We start from the raw sequence: 17,907 nt of genomic DNA, 5'->3' as shown, positions 1-17,907 counted from the left end.
TCAGCCTCAGCCTTCCTGACTCAGAATCTGCATTTTTAACACAGTCTGAGGGCACCCCGTGTATGCATAGTAAACTCTGGGAAGTACCGATGTGAATAATGAACTCTGAGAAACACCGACCTCAGGACAAAAAGTTGAAACTATTTCAAGATGATTCGCACACCTCTCCCAGGGTTTCTGCATCTGGGAGCCTAGCTCCCTGCCTTTATTCAGGCTCTTCCTCTCCCCAGAAAGCCCACCCTCTTCTTCCTGCCCTCGTCATCGTTCAGGACTCAGATCCAATAGGACTTGTCTTTATCTTGTTTAATTGAGGTGAATTTCACATGACATAAAATTAACCATGTAAAGGGAGCAATTCTGTGGCATTTAGCTGGGCATCCTCCCCCACCCCCTCCCTCTCCCTGGCACCCAGTAAGCTGCTGTTTTAGGGATTTGCCCATTCTGGACATTGCATATAAATGGAACCGCACGATATGTGGCCTTTTGTGTCTGGTTTCTTTCACTTAGTGTGATGTCTTCCAGGCTCATCTGTGTTGAAGCAAGTGTTTGTTTCTTTTATGCAGAATAAAATTCCATCGCACGGACAGGCTGCATCTTGTTTTTCCATTCATTGATGGACATTTGGGTTGTTTTCACTTTTGAGCTATTGTACTTAGTGCTGCTATGAATGTCCATGTACCAGTGTTATGTTTTTGTTTCTGTTTTTGTTTCTGAGTATCTGTTTCCAGTGCTCCTGGTTATATACCTAGGAATACAACTGCTGGGTCGTGCAAGAGTTCCATGTTTAACGTTCTCAAGCAATGTCACGTCTTCCTAGAGCTTTTCCTTGACCCTCACCTGCCTCGTCCTGCCCCACCCACAGAACTAATGTCCTCTTTTCCTCCCATAACAATTTCAAAAAGCTGGGATTCAAACCCAGGACTTCTGGCTCCAAATCCTAGCTTTTTGCCCCTGCCCCACACAGCAGACAGCTGCCTCCGCCTGGGACTGACCTCATTTTATAGATGAGGGTACTCAGGTCGGGAGCCTGTCCAAGGCCACACAGCTCCTAGGCGACAGCTGGGCTCTGGACTCTCAGCTCCGCCGTCCAATCTTTGGATCCCGTGGTCTACACTGTGCTCCTAAATGTACAAACAGTTTTCAAAACAAAACAAAAAAATGTGCCCCCTTCTATTCCTAGGGATGCCGAGAACCTCACAATGCTCCATCCCCGAGAAATCAGTCTGTCTCCTCCCAGATCTGCCATGAGGCCAGTTCTGCAGCAGGAATGAGCTCCAGGATCTTTGGTTTGGGCACGTTTATTTTGGCTCTGAATATATATATTTATATAATTTGGGTTTTTTTTCTGTGATAGGAGGAAAAGGAGAAAGTGACACTTTATTTTGTTTTTCTGCCTTTCCAACGTTTATGCTGCACACAGAACAGGCGCGGAGCAGGACGCCAGGGGCTGGCAGCAGCGGCTCAGGTGTAGCCCACCAGGCGCGGCGTGCTGGGGAAGGTCTTGCGCATGCTCATGCACTTCTCCTTGTCGATGCAGAGTGTGTTGGCCTTGATGGCCAGCTCGTGCTCCAGCCGGCACTTGGTCATTACCAGCAGCTGCAGCGTGTCCTGTGTCTCCCGCAGTCTCAGCTTGAGGGTCTGCAAGGTGTCGTCGATGGTGAACACCTCGTTCACGAGCCTGTGGCCAGAGCAGAGGAGAAGGCACAGTTCACCGAGCGATCAGCACTGACGTACCTACTAGGTGCCAGGAGCTGGGCCAGGCACTGGAGATTGCTGGGAGCAGGACAGACGAGGCTCAGGGAGCAGGGAGGACAGAGGAAGAACAGGCAGACGGGGAGCGGCTGAGGGTGATGGGCACAAAGGAAGAAACAGGATGTTCAGGGAAACAATCTGGCGGTTCTTCGGTAAGTTAAATGTAGACCTACCATATGACCCAGCAATTCCGCTCCCGGGTATATACCCGTGAGAACTGCAAACAGATACTCAAACAAATTCTTGTTACAGCAGGCCTAGGGAATGAACATGCCATGTGAGCTGTGATGGATGGCAGCTCCATGGCGGGGCTATGGTGTGGATCCCACCTCTGGTTCAGGCCCAGGGAACACACTACTGGAAGGGCTTGAGTTCGATATCAGGGTGGGCTTGCCTGTGGCAGGCCTGTGCTAGAGAGAGGTCACAGAGCAGCCTGGAACCTCTTTGCTCCTTGGGGCTGTAGCCCGGAGCTGTCCAGCAGAACTTTCTGCAGCCACAGAAATGTTCCGTGCTGTCCAATATGGTAGCCTCTGACCACCCACTTGAAATGTGATTCATGGACACAAGGAGCTGAGTCGTCACATTTGTTTCTGTTAATTAATTTAAATGTAAATTTAAATGGGTGTTCATTCTCAGGAATGGGCGTGCATGGGAGCTGACCCAAGAGAGAGGGTCAGAGGGGCAGGGGTTACCTATAGAAGAAACAGGAAAGAAGGCCCAGCGGTGGTAAAGAAAGGATGGGGGGTGAGGAAGGTAATGCATAGATGGGACAGGTCAACTGCTAGAGAGGCAGCCGGCTTGAGTCCTGTTATCTGCTCAGTTCCCAATGCACTCATGCACACACAAAAGCACACACGCAGATACATACAGACATGCAGATACACATAGACACATGTGTGCACACACGTCTGTGTGCACACACGTCTGTGTGCACACACGCATGCACTCCGCCTGGGACTCCTGAGCCCAACGTGTCCCATCCCTGCTCCCCATTCCCCCACTTCAACAGCACAGCTGGTGGACAAGGAGGTGGGGAGCTTGTCCTACAGTAGTAGGTTCTCCAGGACAAACCTGGTCCCCGAAAGCCCTGTTCCGTGTAAGTCCCCCAGGGTGGGTTATCAGAGAGCCCTCAGACCCAGACGGTGTTGGAACCCAACCTGAGCATCTAAGAAGCAGGGACGGGTGCAGGAGGAATGGGAGAGCTTCCCCCAAGCCCTCAGCAGGGACCTGGACCCCTTCCAGACCAGCTGGGGTGGGGCCCTGGACCCTGCACCCACTTCCAGGGATGAAGAGCTTCCAGGCCAGCAGCAGGTAGCCAGGCCTTCAATTCAAAGCCTGGGGTCACTTTCCCTGCCCGCTCCCTGCCAACACACACACCCAGCTTTGCCATTTCCTGAGTGATTATCTGGCAGTAACGAGGCTGTGCAAACATCACTCAGTGTCACCTGGAGCCATCCAGCATTTTCTCTCAGAATACTCTTCCTCCCTCTCTTTACTTCTCCAGCTCTCTTCACATCTCCACACATCTAGCTCAGGATGAGGACAAGCCACTGAGTCGTGGGGCATTTGCTGTGTGGCAACAGGGAGCTGATACAGGGCCCCCAGTATGGTGGGCCCACACAACCAAGGGGCCTCCCCTGGTCACACAAATTCCCATGTCTGATGGCCTCTTCCTCCTTTGCCTGGCACTCATCCCATTCCAAACCCCGACCCCATGCTCACAAACCCCTGCTCTGGGGCTTTATGAGCTTTTCACCCCCTCCCAGCGAGGGGGCCCTGTGTCAACAGGAGCAGCCACCCCTTCACAAAGCGGGATGGGCGGGATTAAACTCTTCCAGCATTCACAGAGAACTTTACAAGAGGGAGATGGAGACCAAGGGAGGTGGGAGCTGGAGCCTCTCTTCTGGGCTGGCAGCGGGGTGCAGAAGAAACCCTAGGCCACAGGCCATGTCTCTGGCCTGGGAGGCTCCCTCTCCTTAGCTTTCAGGGGAAAGCTGGAGGGCTCCCAGAGCACAAGGTGGGGGAAGCTATTGAGGGGACCCCAGAACTCCAGACCCCCGCTGTGTCATGTCGAGTTGTGGGGCTACATGTCCTGATTGGTGGTGGTGGGAGAGGGGTCCATTTTTCAGACCCAGGTTTCCTGGGAGCTCTGCAGACGCACCCCTCTCCATCCTGGCCTCCCCCACTCACTTGAACTGTGGGATGTCCCTGCACAGCTCCACATTGGGGCGCCGGGTCCGGCACTCCAGCCTTGTCTGTGCCACCTTCAGTGGGCACTCCTTGGCCATGATGGACCTTTCCAGAAGCATGATGGTATTCTCTGCCTGGAAGATCTCCTGCAGTGTCTGTGGAGAACATGCGGGGTGTGTCATGGAAGCAGGCGCCTCTGGGCTGGGTGCTTAAATGACTCCTTCCTCAACCTTAACAGCCCATGGCACAGGGGCTGCTCTCTTCCTAAGACAACCCTGGGAAAGCAGCTTGAGCACCTCAGGTCACCCAGGACCCTATGAACATGGGTGAGGGGCAAGTGCCAAGGCTGCTTGTGTTTCCAATCTCCAGCAGCCTCTAGAGTCGGCCAATTAGTGTTCAGTGAGAGGTACGGAGGGAAGGGGAGAAAGGCCTTTAAGATGAACAAAATCATCCAAAACAATCCAAAAAGCTCATCTCTGAATCTACTTTAATCTGAATTAATCTAGGTTGTTCTAGATCTCTTAGTAATCCAGAATTTACCTTTCTAGTAACTAGGTCAGTAAATAAACTAGGAAGGGAGGAAGGGAGGAAAGGAAGAAGGGACGAAGGGGGAAGGAATGGGAGAAGAGGGGAGAGAGAGAGAGACTCAAAATTTTTTACTTATGTATAGAAATATTTCCCCCAATATAATGCCCTACAACTGATGAAAGTACAGATGCCAGGAAGGGACAGGAGAGAGCCTGTGACTGGGAATGTTCTGTATCTCGATTGGCATGGAGGCCTCCCTAGGTGTAAACACAGGCAGAAAACCTTTATCCAAATTCATCAAGCTGTACACTTTACTGTAAGAGTGTTAAACTTCAATAGAAAATAAAGCCAAAATCAGAAAAAGGTCATCACAAGAAAAGACTGGCAAAATGGTGATATTCGTGTTGGGTCCATGGGGGTCTTCCATGTGTTTGAAGTTTTCCATAATAAAAAATGAAAGCACGAGAGGACGAATGAAGTCGGCCACACTGGTGCTGTCCATGACCAGAAGGAACCCGATCTTGCACTTGGCCGACCATAGGCACACCAGACTTGAGAGTACACCACACACATCACCGCACTGTGGCTGACACGTCCACTCCCCTCCCCCCCATCACCGTGAGCAGTTCTAGTTTTCAGGGTGCCCCTCTCCTTCCAGAAGCCTCTTTGTGGGTGGGCTGCGCTAACACCCCTTCCAGACTTGGCAGGACCCAATGGCGAGGTGACATGTGCTCCCTTCCTGACAAGCCTGGACATGGTACCCCGCCACCCCGACTTCCAACATCCCTCCTTCTGCGAGCTGTTTGTCCATCTCCCTCACTAGCATGTCCACTCCAAGAAGCTGGGGGCCTTGCTTTGTCCATGCGACATCCCCATTGCCAGGAACAGTGAGAGCTGCCAAATAAAACACAAGACACCCGGTTCAATGTGAATTTCAGATTGACAACAAAGCACTCTTTAAGCGTATGTGTCGGCTACTGCACGAGACATACCTACACTAAAAAAATGATAGGTTGTTGCTCTGAAATTCAAGTTTAACTGGGCATCCTGCATTTTTATTTGCTAAATCTACCAACTCTACTCAATGGTAGGAATTCAATAAACAGTCATAAAATGAATGAATCAATGAATCAACCAAACAATCAATCACAGTGGGATCTGGAGGTCTACATGTTTATCTAGCTCCCCCATGGTCCTTATCCCCACTGAGGTTTGGGAATAGTGTGTCCGAAACTTTATACTGTTCCATCTCAGATTTCGGTATCAGGGAAAACTGTTTACACACGAAAATGCCAGGGCTTCTGAATGGGGTGGGGATTGCAAGTATGAGACCCAGCCCCCACTTTCCAGGACATTACATTCATATTTTTTGTCTATTCGTGAGCAAGAAAATATATTCACAAATCATAACAGGTACTGGGATGACTATTTTACCTGGATTGAGCCCATATTCTATGGGCACCAAGAAATTGCTTAAAACACCACTTTTTCCCCAAAGAATTAAAGTCCTGCCTTCCCTATTAGCTTAGAAAAAAAAGTCTAGAAAGAGAGCATTATGCTATTTCAAGGTAACAACAGGATGATGCCCTTTCCCTACTGGGGTTGAGATGGGCAGCAGGGCTCTGGGAAGGGGCAGGGGGGCTGCTCGGCCTCCTTCAAAGCCCATGAGGAGGAAGGCTGGCTCCCTCACCTGGTCCTCATTGAGCCACCCAGGACCAGAGTGACGCCGCCGACCACATGTTGGTTAAACATTACCCCATAAGAATGTTCTGTGCTCAGCACACGAGCTTCCATGTAAACACTCCGTTGGGAGGGGGAGCGGGGGGGGATATCTCTCTTAGAAGTTGTGGGGATTTTCCTTAGAAACGTGCCCTTTTGTGTGTGTGTGGGGGGGAGCTGCCACAGATATGCATATTTCAGGAAGCACCACCCCAGCCTGGTACAGAAGAAAACTCAAGCTTTCAGAGACGAACAATGCTTCTTGGCATCACATTGTCCTGTGCAGAAGCCAGCCCCTCCCTCTACCATCCACACGTCTGTGGCCTGTTGGCAGGATGGGGTAAGGAGGACATCACTGAGGGTTCAGCTGCTGGTGGGACTTGCCAGCCCTGCCCCCGCCGTGAAGGCAGCTCCCAGCACGCTCCTCTCCCACCAGTAAGAGTGGCTGCTAAGGGAACCTTGAGAGGCTCAGGGCCAGTGCTCCAAGGCTGTGCTTAGCTTTCTTGCTTTCTCCTATCTGCTCTCTTCATCCCCTGGTCCCCAGCTCAGGGCTGGCAACTGGGGAGCCTGCAACTTGACCGAAGACCTGTCTCTCGAGTCTAGGGATAGTGCTGGCACTCATTTAGGGGGTCAATCACTTCTTCCCCCTGCTCATTATTTTACAGTTTTCGTCGATTCCCGCATTGCCTTTCCCAAATGTTCACGGCGCACCTATTAGGTGCAGAGCCCTTCTAGGAATTAGATGCAGCAGTGACCACAACAGATGGAAAAATCCTGTCCTGGTGGAGTTTACATTCTAGCGGAGAGTTCACTCATTCACTGCTCCTTTGTGCAACAAACATTTATTATACACAATACACGTTTCTTAGTAAGCGCCGACAAGTGCTTCCTACAACCCCAAGTGCTTTCTTCAGCATCACAGAAGTTCAAGTTGCTGCCACCCTCTCTCGATTAAAAAAAAAACAAAAACAAAAAAACCTTATGGGATGTCTTCAGTGTGCAGGATATTGGTGGGGGGCCGGGGCCACGCGAGGGGCATTGGATACAAGTTCATCTCTGTTCTCGGGGAGCCCCCTCGTGAGCACGGCGGAGGGGCCAGGACACAACCCCGAGATGAACAGCAGTTCCAGGAGAAGTGAAATACATCAATTCTTTTTCAAGCCTGCCAACCGCTTCCAGGAAGGGGGGCCAGCCCTGGAGGAATCCGGAGGCTTCTGCGGGCAACAGGTTGTAGCTACATTTTAACAGTTTTGTTCTGCCTTCCATGTATCCTTCTAGCTACTCTCTAGTTAAGGCGAGGGCTGTTGGTTCTCCATTGACACAAGGGATATAAATACATCTTAAATGAATGTGTTTTTAAGCATTTTTCAGGGACTGGCGTTACACCGAAATATAAACTAAATATTACCCCAGGTGGCTTGTGGATATGGTAAAATTGGGAAGGTGGCCCTGGGGGTGACTGGATTTGGGAAACCCTGTACCACACTGTCTCCCAGGTGCAGATACAGCAGGTGAGAGAACTGGAGGGGAGCCGGGGAGCTAGGGGAGCAGTCACAGACCAAATGAGGATGCCAAGGGCCAGGGGCCCCTGTGACGTCCCCCACCTCCCATGTCCTCAGGGCTGGCATCTGGAGGTGTTGGGGGAGGGGGTGTGTGTCCTGGGACTGACTGGTGTTTGTTTTTCCGAGTCGCCACCTCCTGTCTCCCATTGGCATTTCTTGAGCGGGCCTGTCTGTGGATTTTCCAGAAAGGTAGGGGTTTTCCAGAATTGGGCACTCTACAACCGATCGATGAATCACACCCAAAGCAAATCTGCCCAGGTGATTGTACTCTGCCAAAACTCTTCCCCATAGCCACGTGCCCAGCCTCTATCACTCACAGCCAGGATCCTTTTCGTTAGAAGGGAGAAAAAAGCCACATGCACACACACATATACTCATTCTGTCTTGGGGGCAGCCCCTGCCCCCCACCCCAGTCCTGCCAGCCTAGGCAGCTCTAGAAGTCCCATGTGCAATGACGCAGTCTCCAAAAGTTTGAGGAATGTGATCTCCAAGGACCGGGAGGCAGAGACCAAGTGGACTGACCAGGGGCAAGAGCTGGAGACACAGCAGCCTTGAACTTCGCGCTCAGGAGGAAGTTCAGGGTTTGCTTGGTGCCAGCATAGGCTCTAAGGGCCAGCCTGGCCAACCAAGCTCCAGGCCAGCCTGGTCCCTGGACCCCAAATTCCATAATGTCCCCTGGGAGAAGAGCCCCAACTCTAAGAGGGTGACCCACATATCCCAGTACATCCGCTCCTGGGTAAAACTGCTGTATCCCAAGACTGCTAGGAGCATCCACGTCGAGGATGTTGAGTGCAGTGTCACTTGTAATGGGCAGTGAGCTGGCAATGGGTGCCCCTGACCAGGGAGAAGGACAAGTAAAAGACAGCAAATGGGCGCTGCAGCGGATTTCGGGGGGCCATTAGCGGCAGAGGATTAGGCATGGGTAGGACCAAGCCTGGGTCTTTAAAACTATGCAGGGTGAGAAAAGAAGGAAACAGACTGAACTGTATTACACAATCCCTTTTGAGAAAATTAAAAATCCCCGCACCTACCACAGCCACAGACATTTAGTAAGAATACCTCTCGACCAAGAGAGCCACGTTCAACAATTAGAACGGTCATCTCTGGGAAAGTCGTCTACGGGAGAAAGAGAGCGAGCGTGAAGTATGGGGATAAAAGAAAGGAAACAAGAAATAAGCAAAAAGCTTTTTACAAACAGGATGTACCAAGAAGTGAGGAGTATGATAAACTCCTCTCTCTTCACTGAGGTCAAAAAAGGAAAACGTTCCCACAACCCTACCAGATTTAAGCTTCCTTTTAAAATAACTTTAGTTTTTTTTAATGGGAGAAAGCCAATTAAAGAATAAAATACCATCTGATAGTAAAGTGTATTGTTTCTTCAAATTGCTGCATGTTAATTTTTTTTTTTTTTTTGTAGGCTCCACACCCAGCATGGAGCCCATCACAGGGCTTGAACTCAAGACCCTGAGATCAAGACCTGAGCTGAGATCCAGGGTTGGACGCTCAACTGACTGAGCCACCTAGGCGCCCTGAATTTGGCTGTGTGTTAGAATCATCAGACGCCTGGGCCCCTCCCCCAGAGGTTCTGTTTTCCTGGGTGTAGGTATCAGAGGTTTCAGGAGCCCCCCGAGTAATTCAAAAGGGCAGTCACAGTCAGGAACCACGGGTGCACGTGATACAGAGACAGGCCAACACTGAAAGTCTCCAAGGGAAGGAAATGGGTTAATGACCCATTCGGTGGTTTGGTGTTGTACATCAAGGCTGGCTGTCTTGGCAGGAAGGCCGGAGTAAGGTAAAGGGATTAAGTTCATCATGCACGTGCACGCGCACAGGCACGCGCACACAGAATGAGTGTCCCAAACACCTCCACTTCCCTCTGCAGTCACCCACCCGCCTACTCCCAGAGATAGTGTATCCCCTACATCCTCATCAAACCCACACACTCCCACCGCAGGGCCTTTGCACTGTCCCCTCTGCCTGGATGCTCCTTCCCCAGACATCCACATGGCTCATTCTCTTACCTCCTTCAGGCTGTGGCTAGAATGCCCAGAAGGCCTTCTCGGACTATTTCCTTTAAAACTGCAAGCCCCGAAGTGGCCAGCACACCCAAATGCCCAAACCCCTGCTTTATTTTCTCGATAGTCCTTGTACCAGCTGACATACTATGTGTTTTACTCATTAACGTTGCTCATCTCTCCTAACCAGAAAGTAGGCTCCAAGTGAGGAAGGACTTTTGTTTTGCTCACTCCTGAATCCCCAGTGCTTGTACCAGTCAACGCCTGGAACAGAGTAATAATAATAATAACGAATGTCCAACACCTGAAATAGTGCTTACTGGGTGCCAGGCACTTTGGCGGGGGGACTTTCATCAGTGCCCAAAGAACACTTGTCCCCACGATGGACTAATACACACCACGGGGTGTTTGGTTAAAAAGAGGACAGAGGTTGGCACTGGACTACCTGAGTGTATCTAAATCCTAGTGCAAGCTGGTTGGCCTCAGCAAGTGTCCTAGGCTCTCTGAGCCTTTTCAGTGAAATGGGAAAACTGCACAGAGGGGAGACTTGGTGACTGGGGGCAGGCCTGGAAGGAGACCCCCCACGGCCTGGCACGCAGAACTGGGAGACACATATGCACGTCTTCAGAGCCACGTGAAGAGCACACATGCCACATCCTGCTCTTCCCAGAGCAAGCATGTGCACACATGTGTGTGCGTTTCTCCTACAAATACACCCTGGAAAGAGCCACACGAAAGTCATCGTGCCCCCTCCCCATCTTTCCTAGGCCAGGTAGAGTGATCTCTCTCTCTCTTGCTTCTTCTCTCCTCCTCTCTCCTTGGCCCCTGAGCCCCAGAAACACCCTCTTTCCTGCAGGCCCTAGGGGTGTTAACCTTCTTACTCCCACAAAGCCCAAGTAGGGGGAAGAGGCTCCCGGGGATGGGCAGGGCACAGCCCAGCTCACCCGAGGCTGGGCGGGTCGCTGCAGGATTGGCCCAGGGGGTCACCCCATGGGAGGAGCCCCAGCAGCCTTGGCCCAGAAGCTGGAAGCTGGAACTCAGTAGAGAAGGAGGTGGTGGCAGTGGAGGGCTCACCACACCACACTCCGCTCCCCAGGCCCCAGCTCTGGGCTCTGCAAGCTGCTGCTGCAGGCTGCCTGCCAGTCAAGGCTGTGAGACCGGGGCTGTGGGGGATTCCTGAGCTTCCACATGCAGTGCATGGGGGGTGGGGAGTGTCAGGTCACTTCAGGCCACTGAGCACCTCCGCAGTCACACAGATCTAGGTACAAATGCCAGCTCCTGCTCTTCTTCACTGTGTGACCTTGAACAGGCCACTCAACCTCTCTGTGCCTCATGCAATCAAGTCCTCAACATCCACTGAGCCCCTTCACTGAGTAGCCCCTTTTCATGAGCCAGACACTGGGTGGGCCACTGGTTCTCATGTGCAAATAACGTAACAATAATGTACCCACAAGGTTGTTGTGAGCATTACAGTACATAACGTGTGTAAAGTGCTTAGGCCAGTGCCTGGCACACACCACGGGGCTGTCCTGCATCCCCACTCTATCCCCAACCCCCATCCCGCAATGTTCAGGTTGTTAGATTTTTCCTTTGGGATCACTGGTCTTTTTTTTTTTTTTTTTTACTGTAAGACAACAGGACACTGAGATTCATTTGACAGGATCTGTCTTCGCAGGCATCGTAAATTCCCTCAGACCTCCAGGCCAGGGCTCAGACTTAACCTCCATTAACCCACTTATTTGGATATTAGGGGTCAAGGCAGCCTGTGCAGGAGGGGAGGAATGTCCTCTTTCCCAGCCTCTGGAATGTGGCTCAGAGAGGGAGCCAGCCTCCGGCAGACGGCAGCCCACATCCTCCCAGCAGCCCCCAACCAAACTTCTTTTTGTTAACCGACCCCTGCCCCCAGACAGATGCCCAGCCACAGGGGCCTCCACGCGGGGTGTCTTGGAGGTAGGAGCCCTGGCAGGAAGTCAGGAGACCAGGTTCCCATCCAAACCCTAACACAAACCAGCTGTGTAACCCACACCCCCACTCAGAGCCATGGGCCGCACAGGCAATTTCCTTACCCAGCACATGGGGACCACGGCCCATTCTCCCTTGCTGGCTAGGGTCCTCTCGGTCTCCCAGATCAGGCGATGTGCTCTACACCCCAAACCCTCATCAGTCTCTCCGTGCACCTGGAGCCACTTCCCTGGGACCCAGCCTGAGACCTGCTAGCCGCAGGGATGGCTCTGGTGTACGTGTTTTTGTGTTTAAGTCTTCAAGTCAACCCCCTCCAGATGTCAGGGAGTCCTGGTACATGGCCTTCCGGAGCATCTTGAAGATGTTCCAGACAGTGGACAGATTTCTCTGTAAAGGTCTATGTGGTAGATATTTCAGGCTTTCTGAGCCATCTGGTCGCTGTCACAACTACTCGGGCACTGGTAGCACAAAAGTAGCCGCAGATAACATGTAATGCACAGAGGTGGGGGAGGGATCCTGGGTTTCAATAAAACTTTATGTACAAAAACAGGCCGAGTGGGGGCAGGGTTGGCCCTGGGGCCGGAAGTTGGAGACCCCTGCTGTAGCCCAACACAGTCAAGTCCTGATTACCCTAAGCAGCCCATGTCATGCAAGGCTGCTGGTCCTCTGAGATTTCCTGAATTCAGAGAATTTCTCTGCTGCCTTCCTACTCAAAATGCAGTCCGTGGACCGGCATTACTGGACGCTGAGAGCATATTAGAAATGCAGCGTCTCAGGTCCTGCCCCAGACCTACCAAGGGAATCTGTGGTTTAACGAAACCCTGAGGTAATCACATGCACATTAAAATTTAAGGTGGGAGGACAGGCTCGGATCTGTAGTTTGAGGCAGATTTCTCTGGCTGCCATTTGGAGGGCAGACAGAGGAAACAAAGGTGGGAAGCAGGAGGGCAATGAGCAATGGAGAGGCAAGAGGACCCACACCAAGGCGGGATGGAGAGACATGGGACGAACAAGGTCATAGGGGTATTCGAAAGGCAAAATGGGGAGCACTGGTAACAGATGGGAGCGTACCAAGTGGGGAAAGGCAATGTTTCGCAGACCTCAGCCTGCCCAGCCCCTCAAATCAGGAGGAACCTCCTAGAAGAGAGAGGTGAAAGCCACCAGCCTGCATTCGAATGCCAACACCAAAGTGCTGAGCATGTGGCCTTAGCAAATCACTGCACCTCTCTGAGCCTCAGTACCCCCAACCATATAATGGAGATATAATGGAAATAACAGTAGGGTGACCATGAGGATTGATGTAGGCACCCCATGTTTAGCACTATGGCTGGCACGCAGCAAGCACGCTCTAGATCTGGGTTTCTCAACCAGAGCACTTTCCGTCTGTTCATCTGTCCATCCATGTATCCATCCGTCTACCTATTTACTACCTTTTCCTTCTTTTCCTTTTTTTTTTGCCAAGCCTTAATGCCAGGAGACCAGGGCTTCTCAACCTTGGCACTCCTGACATCAGGGGCTGGGTTACTGTCTGTGGCAGGGGTGGCCCTGTGCACTGTGGGATGCTAGCAGCGTCCTGTGTCACCCGCTAAATGTCAGCACCGCCACCTCCCCTGCCAAGTCATAATAACAAAAACATCCCCATTGTCAGATGTCCCCTTGGGGTGCAAAAGTGTCCCATTGAAGGGTCATCCATCTAAATGTTACCTGTTCTTATTTTTTTAAGATATATGTATTTGAGAGACAGAGAGAGAAGGAGGGAGAGAGAACACACTGCGTGTGAGCAGGGGGAGGAGCAGAGGGACTGAATCCTCAAGCAGACTCCCCGCTGAGCAGAGAGCCTCCCGTGACCATGACCTGAGCCGAAATCGAGTTGGTCTCTTAATCAACTGAGGCACCCAGGCATCCCTAAATGTTGCCTGTTATTATTAGCCATTGCCATTATTAGTAGTCTTATGCTGTCCCCAGGGGAGTGGGGGGATGTTCACATTAACTCCAACCAGGAACTCTGCAGCAAGACACCTGGACGCAAATCCTGGCCCTGCCATCTACTAGCTGGGGTGGGACAGGCCTTAGGCAAGTCACTCGACCTTGGTTTCCTCATCTGTAAAACGGGGCTAAAAAGGATTCCTTCTTTATAAGGCTGCAGGAGAGAAAGAGGACTTAACACAAGAAAACCACGGAGACCCCTCTGCTCACAGTAAGCTTAGTCTTTAGAGTGAAATCTTTTCTTTCTCCTGTTTGCAGCCTGATGGCTGACCAGACTCAGACTGTGATCAGCCACCCTCAGCTCTCGCAGGGGAGCAGATGAGGGCAAAGCCCAAGCACCCACCCCAGCCCCGTGTGTGGGGAAAGGGTGAGGTCCATGCTGGAAATGGGCTCTGGCCATGTGTGAGGTGTGAAAGACAATTGCCAGGTCTGCCTCGGCCGAAACCAACCTCGCAGCTCAGCGGAAAAGTGCGCTGATATTCCTGGCTGGAACAGAAATCCACCCAGAGGCTTTGAAAGGGGGGATGGGTCTGGCGGGGTTGTTTGCCATGTAAAACTATCTGCCTGCGTCTTGTGACAGCAGAGAAAGCGTCTAAGGCCAGGAAAGGATTTTTGATGTGGAGGGAAAAATGGATTTAGCAGTTCCAGCCAGCCTTAGGCTTGCGGCTGCTTTGTGCAACCTCGCAAATTCATTGTTTTCCAAACTGCGTGAAGCCAAGGAGGTGCCCGGCTCAAGGGCAGCTTTCCCAGCTCAGGGTGGGAGAGGCGGATTGGAATCCTTTTGCTGGTCAAATGGTGGAAGGTTTTCAAGTGCAGCCAAGCCCAGAAGCAAGGAGAGAAAGGACAGGAGTGCTCCAGAGTGACCTCACCAGAAATTCAGGTCCTGATATCTCCAGAGCATGGTGTCCTGAACGTGGCACCTTGACACTTGGAGACACATACTTCTTTGCTCTGGGGGCTGTTCTGTGCCTTGTGGAGTGTTTAGCAGTAGCCTGGGTTTCTACCCACTAACTGTTAGCTCACCGCCCTCCCAGTTGTAATGACCTAAATGTCTCCAGACATTGGCAAATGCCACCGGGGAGGAAATTCACCCCAGGTGAGGAGGAGGATAGATGTTGACTAAGGCCGGCTCCCAGTCACTGCCGTCCAGAGGTGGCCAGCTGCCTTCAGACAGTGCCAAGCCAATGCAAGCACCAGCTGCAGAGAGGCCGTCTGAGGTCGGGGGTCCTGCAACTCCTGGAGGGGATTAGAAACTGGCGGAGGCTCCCTGCTAGAGGGGACACTTGTGTGAGTGTGAAAATCCATGGGAATCCACTAGCTCAGGTCTTCAAGCGTCTCCTTAACATGTATTACAATTTTTAATTGTGTTTATTTTTGAAAACTAGTCTCCCCCATTAGAACATAAGCCCCCTTGAGGGCAGAGATCTTGTCTCTTTCATGTTGGATCCTCAGATGTGCTAAGTGAGTATCTGCTTCAGGGAGGGAGGGAAGTAAATATTTGTTGCATGTCTACACCTGGGAGACACACCTAGAGGAACTTGTTAAAATGCAGATGGATGGACCTCAGAGTTTCTGATTCAGAAGGGCTGGAATGGAGCCCAGGAATTTGCATTTCAAACATGGTACTGGGTGATGCTGATGCTGTTGGTCCAAGGACCACACTCTGAGAAACACTATACTTGGAACCTCTTGGATCAGGAAGTTTAAAAGGTTGGATAGCCAGGCCACACCCCAACCACTTAAATCAGAATCCCTAGAGGTAGGCGATGGGAGTTAAGATGGCGGAGGAGTAGGGGACCCCTTTTTCAGCCGGTCCCCTGAGTCGAGCTGGATAGGTACCAGACCAGCCTAAATAACCACGGAATCAGCCTGAGACGCAGGATGATGCATCTGGATCTCTACAAATGAACATCTCCAGCGCTGAGTATTGAGGTACCAAGAGGGGAGCTGTAAACCGTGCACGGATATCGGAAGATAAACGGAAGGGGGAGGGAGCCGCCGTGTTTGGGCGCCGGGAAGCGGCAGCCACCTGCACGGGGGAGCGGGAAGACACACAGAGGGTACCCGCGAGAGAGCGGACTGAGACCGGTGAGCCGTGAACGCGCGCGCCACCAGGCATCTCCCGGAACACCGGAATCCCGGTGTGCTCACGGGATCCAGACTGAGACCGGGAACTCCCGGAGCGCGCGCGGGGCGGCTGGCGGCTGGCGGGCCACCTGCACGGGGGAGCGGGCGGACTCGCGGTCGGCACCCGCGAAACAGCAGACTGAGACCCTGAACCGGGTGCGCGCGCCACCAGGCTTCTCACGAAACTCCGGAATCGAGGTGTGCTCACCGGGCATAGACTGAGACCGGGAGACCCGGGAGCGCGCGGGGCGGCCGGTGGCTGGCGGCATTAGAAACACAAAGGACAGAGACGGGGCGGCCGGTGGCTGGCGGCATTAGAAACACAAAGGACAGAGACGCGCCGGCCCTGGAAGTGAGGGCAGGGTCGCCGAGTTGGTGCGCACATCCCGGGACGCCGCAGGGTTGAGCAGCACCAACAGTAACAGAGTTAAAGTGGCCAGAACATCAGTGGAGAACGGGCCGCAATCCCTCTGTTCTGCGACAATGCAGCCTCTGCTGCTCTGACCCTCAGAAGAGGCATAGCCGGCCGCCAGGGAAAGCCGCCAGAGAACAAAAGCCTGGAAATACCGGCTCAGAGAGTGCCCATCCCCATCCTCCCTCGCAGGGGCACGGAGACTCTACCCAAACAGGGTTGCCTGAGTATCGGCGCGGCAGGCCCCTCCCCCAGAACACAGAAGGCAGGCTGAAAAATCAAGAAGCCCACAACCCAGGCGCCTGGGTGGCGCAGTCATTGAGCGCCTGCCTTCAGCTTAGGGCGTGATCCCAGCGTTCCGGAAAGGAGTCCCTCATCGGGCTCCTCCGCTGGGAGCCTGCTTCTTCCTCTCTCACTCCCCTGCTTCTGTTTCGTTCTTGCTGTCTGTCTCCCTCTCTCAGATAAGTAAATAAATAAAATCTTTAAAGAAGAAGCCCACATCTCTAAGATCCCTATAAAACAAGGGGCACGGCCTGGGACCCAGTCAATAATTTTGGGCTCTGGAAACCCCGCAACCTCTCTTCATCAGAATGACAAGAAGGAGAAGCCCCCCCCAGCAAAGAAAGGACAGTGAGTCAGGGGCCTCTGCCACAGAAGTAACGGATATGGATGTAACCAAATTATCAGAAATGGAATTCAGAGTAACAATGGTCAAGATAATGAGTAGACTTGAAAAAAGTATTCAGGAAAATATTACTGAGAATATACAATCCCTAAGGGCGGAAATGAGAGCGAATTTGACAGAAATTAAAAATTCTATGAGCCAAATGCAGGCAAAACTAGAGGCTCTGACGGCCAGGGTCACAGAAGCGGAGGAAAGGGTTAGTGAATTGGAGGATGGGTTAATAGAGGAAAAATTAAAAATAGAAGATGGTCTTAAAAAAATCCACGCCCACGAATGTTGGCTACGGGAGATTACTGACTCAACGAAACGATCCAATGTTAGAATCATCGGCATCCCCGAGGGGGTGGAGAAAAACAGAGGTCTAGAAGAGATATTTGAACAAATTGTAGCTGAAAACTTCCCTAATCTAGCAAGGGAAACAAAAATTCGTGTCCAAGAGGCAGAGAGGACCCCTCCCAAGCTCAACCATGACAGACCTACACCACGTCACGTCATAGTGCAACTCGCAAATATGAGATCCAAGGATACAGTATTGAAAGCGGCCAGGGCAAAGAAATTTCTCACGTACCAAGGCAAAGGCATCAGAATTACATCAGACCTGTCTACACAGACCTGGAATGAGAGAAAGGGTTGGGGGAGCATTTTTAAAGCTCTTTCAGAGAAAAACATGCAACCAAGGATCCTTTATCCAGCAAGGCTGTCATTCAGAATTGATGGAGAAATAAAGACATTTCAGAATCGACAGTCACTAGCCAATTTCGTAACCACGAAACCAGCCCTACAGGAGGTATTACGGGGGGTTCTATAAAAGTAAAAAGGCCCCAAGAGTGATACAAAACAGAAAGTCACAGCCAATATAAACAAAGACTTTACTGACAACATGGCAGAATTAAAAGCATATCTCTCAGTACTCAGCCTGAACATTAATGGTTTAAATTCTGGTTTCAAACGCCACAGGGTTGCAGATTG

General features: G+C 51.8%; 1 protein-coding gene across 2 annotated transcripts in view; it reads right to left on the bottom strand.

The window, feature by feature from the left end:
* TEKT5 (tektin 5) overlaps positions 1 to 17,907 on the bottom strand; it is a 59,054-nt gene that overhangs the window by 1,373 nt on the left and 39,774 nt on the right. Inside the window, exons 8-9 of one of the 2 annotated variants that reach the window (XR_015728042.1) lie at positions 3,943 to 4,097; positions 993 to 1,678 (exon numbers count right to left, since the gene is read on the bottom strand). Coding sequence is in view for 1 of the 2 variants with exons in the window: in XM_087870483.1 (XP_087726609.1) it covers positions 1,462 to 1,678; positions 3,943 to 4,097 (372 nt within the window). In the remaining variant the exon portion in view is untranslated. Of the gene's footprint in view, positions 1 to 414; positions 1,679 to 3,942; positions 4,098 to 17,907 lie in introns of those variants that run through there. The other variant, XM_087870483.1, reaches the window with a different exon arrangement.

This window comes from Ursus americanus, chromosome 2 (genome assembly GCF_024610735.1).
Source record: "Ursus americanus isolate L20-20 chromosome 2, mUrsAme1.1.p, whole genome shotgun sequence".
In the NCBI taxonomy this organism is placed as follows: domain Eukaryota; kingdom Metazoa; phylum Chordata; class Mammalia; order Carnivora; family Ursidae; genus Ursus; species Ursus americanus.
The sequence above is the reverse complement of the archived record's forward strand: the minus strand, read 5'-3'. Positions and strand labels throughout refer to the sequence as shown.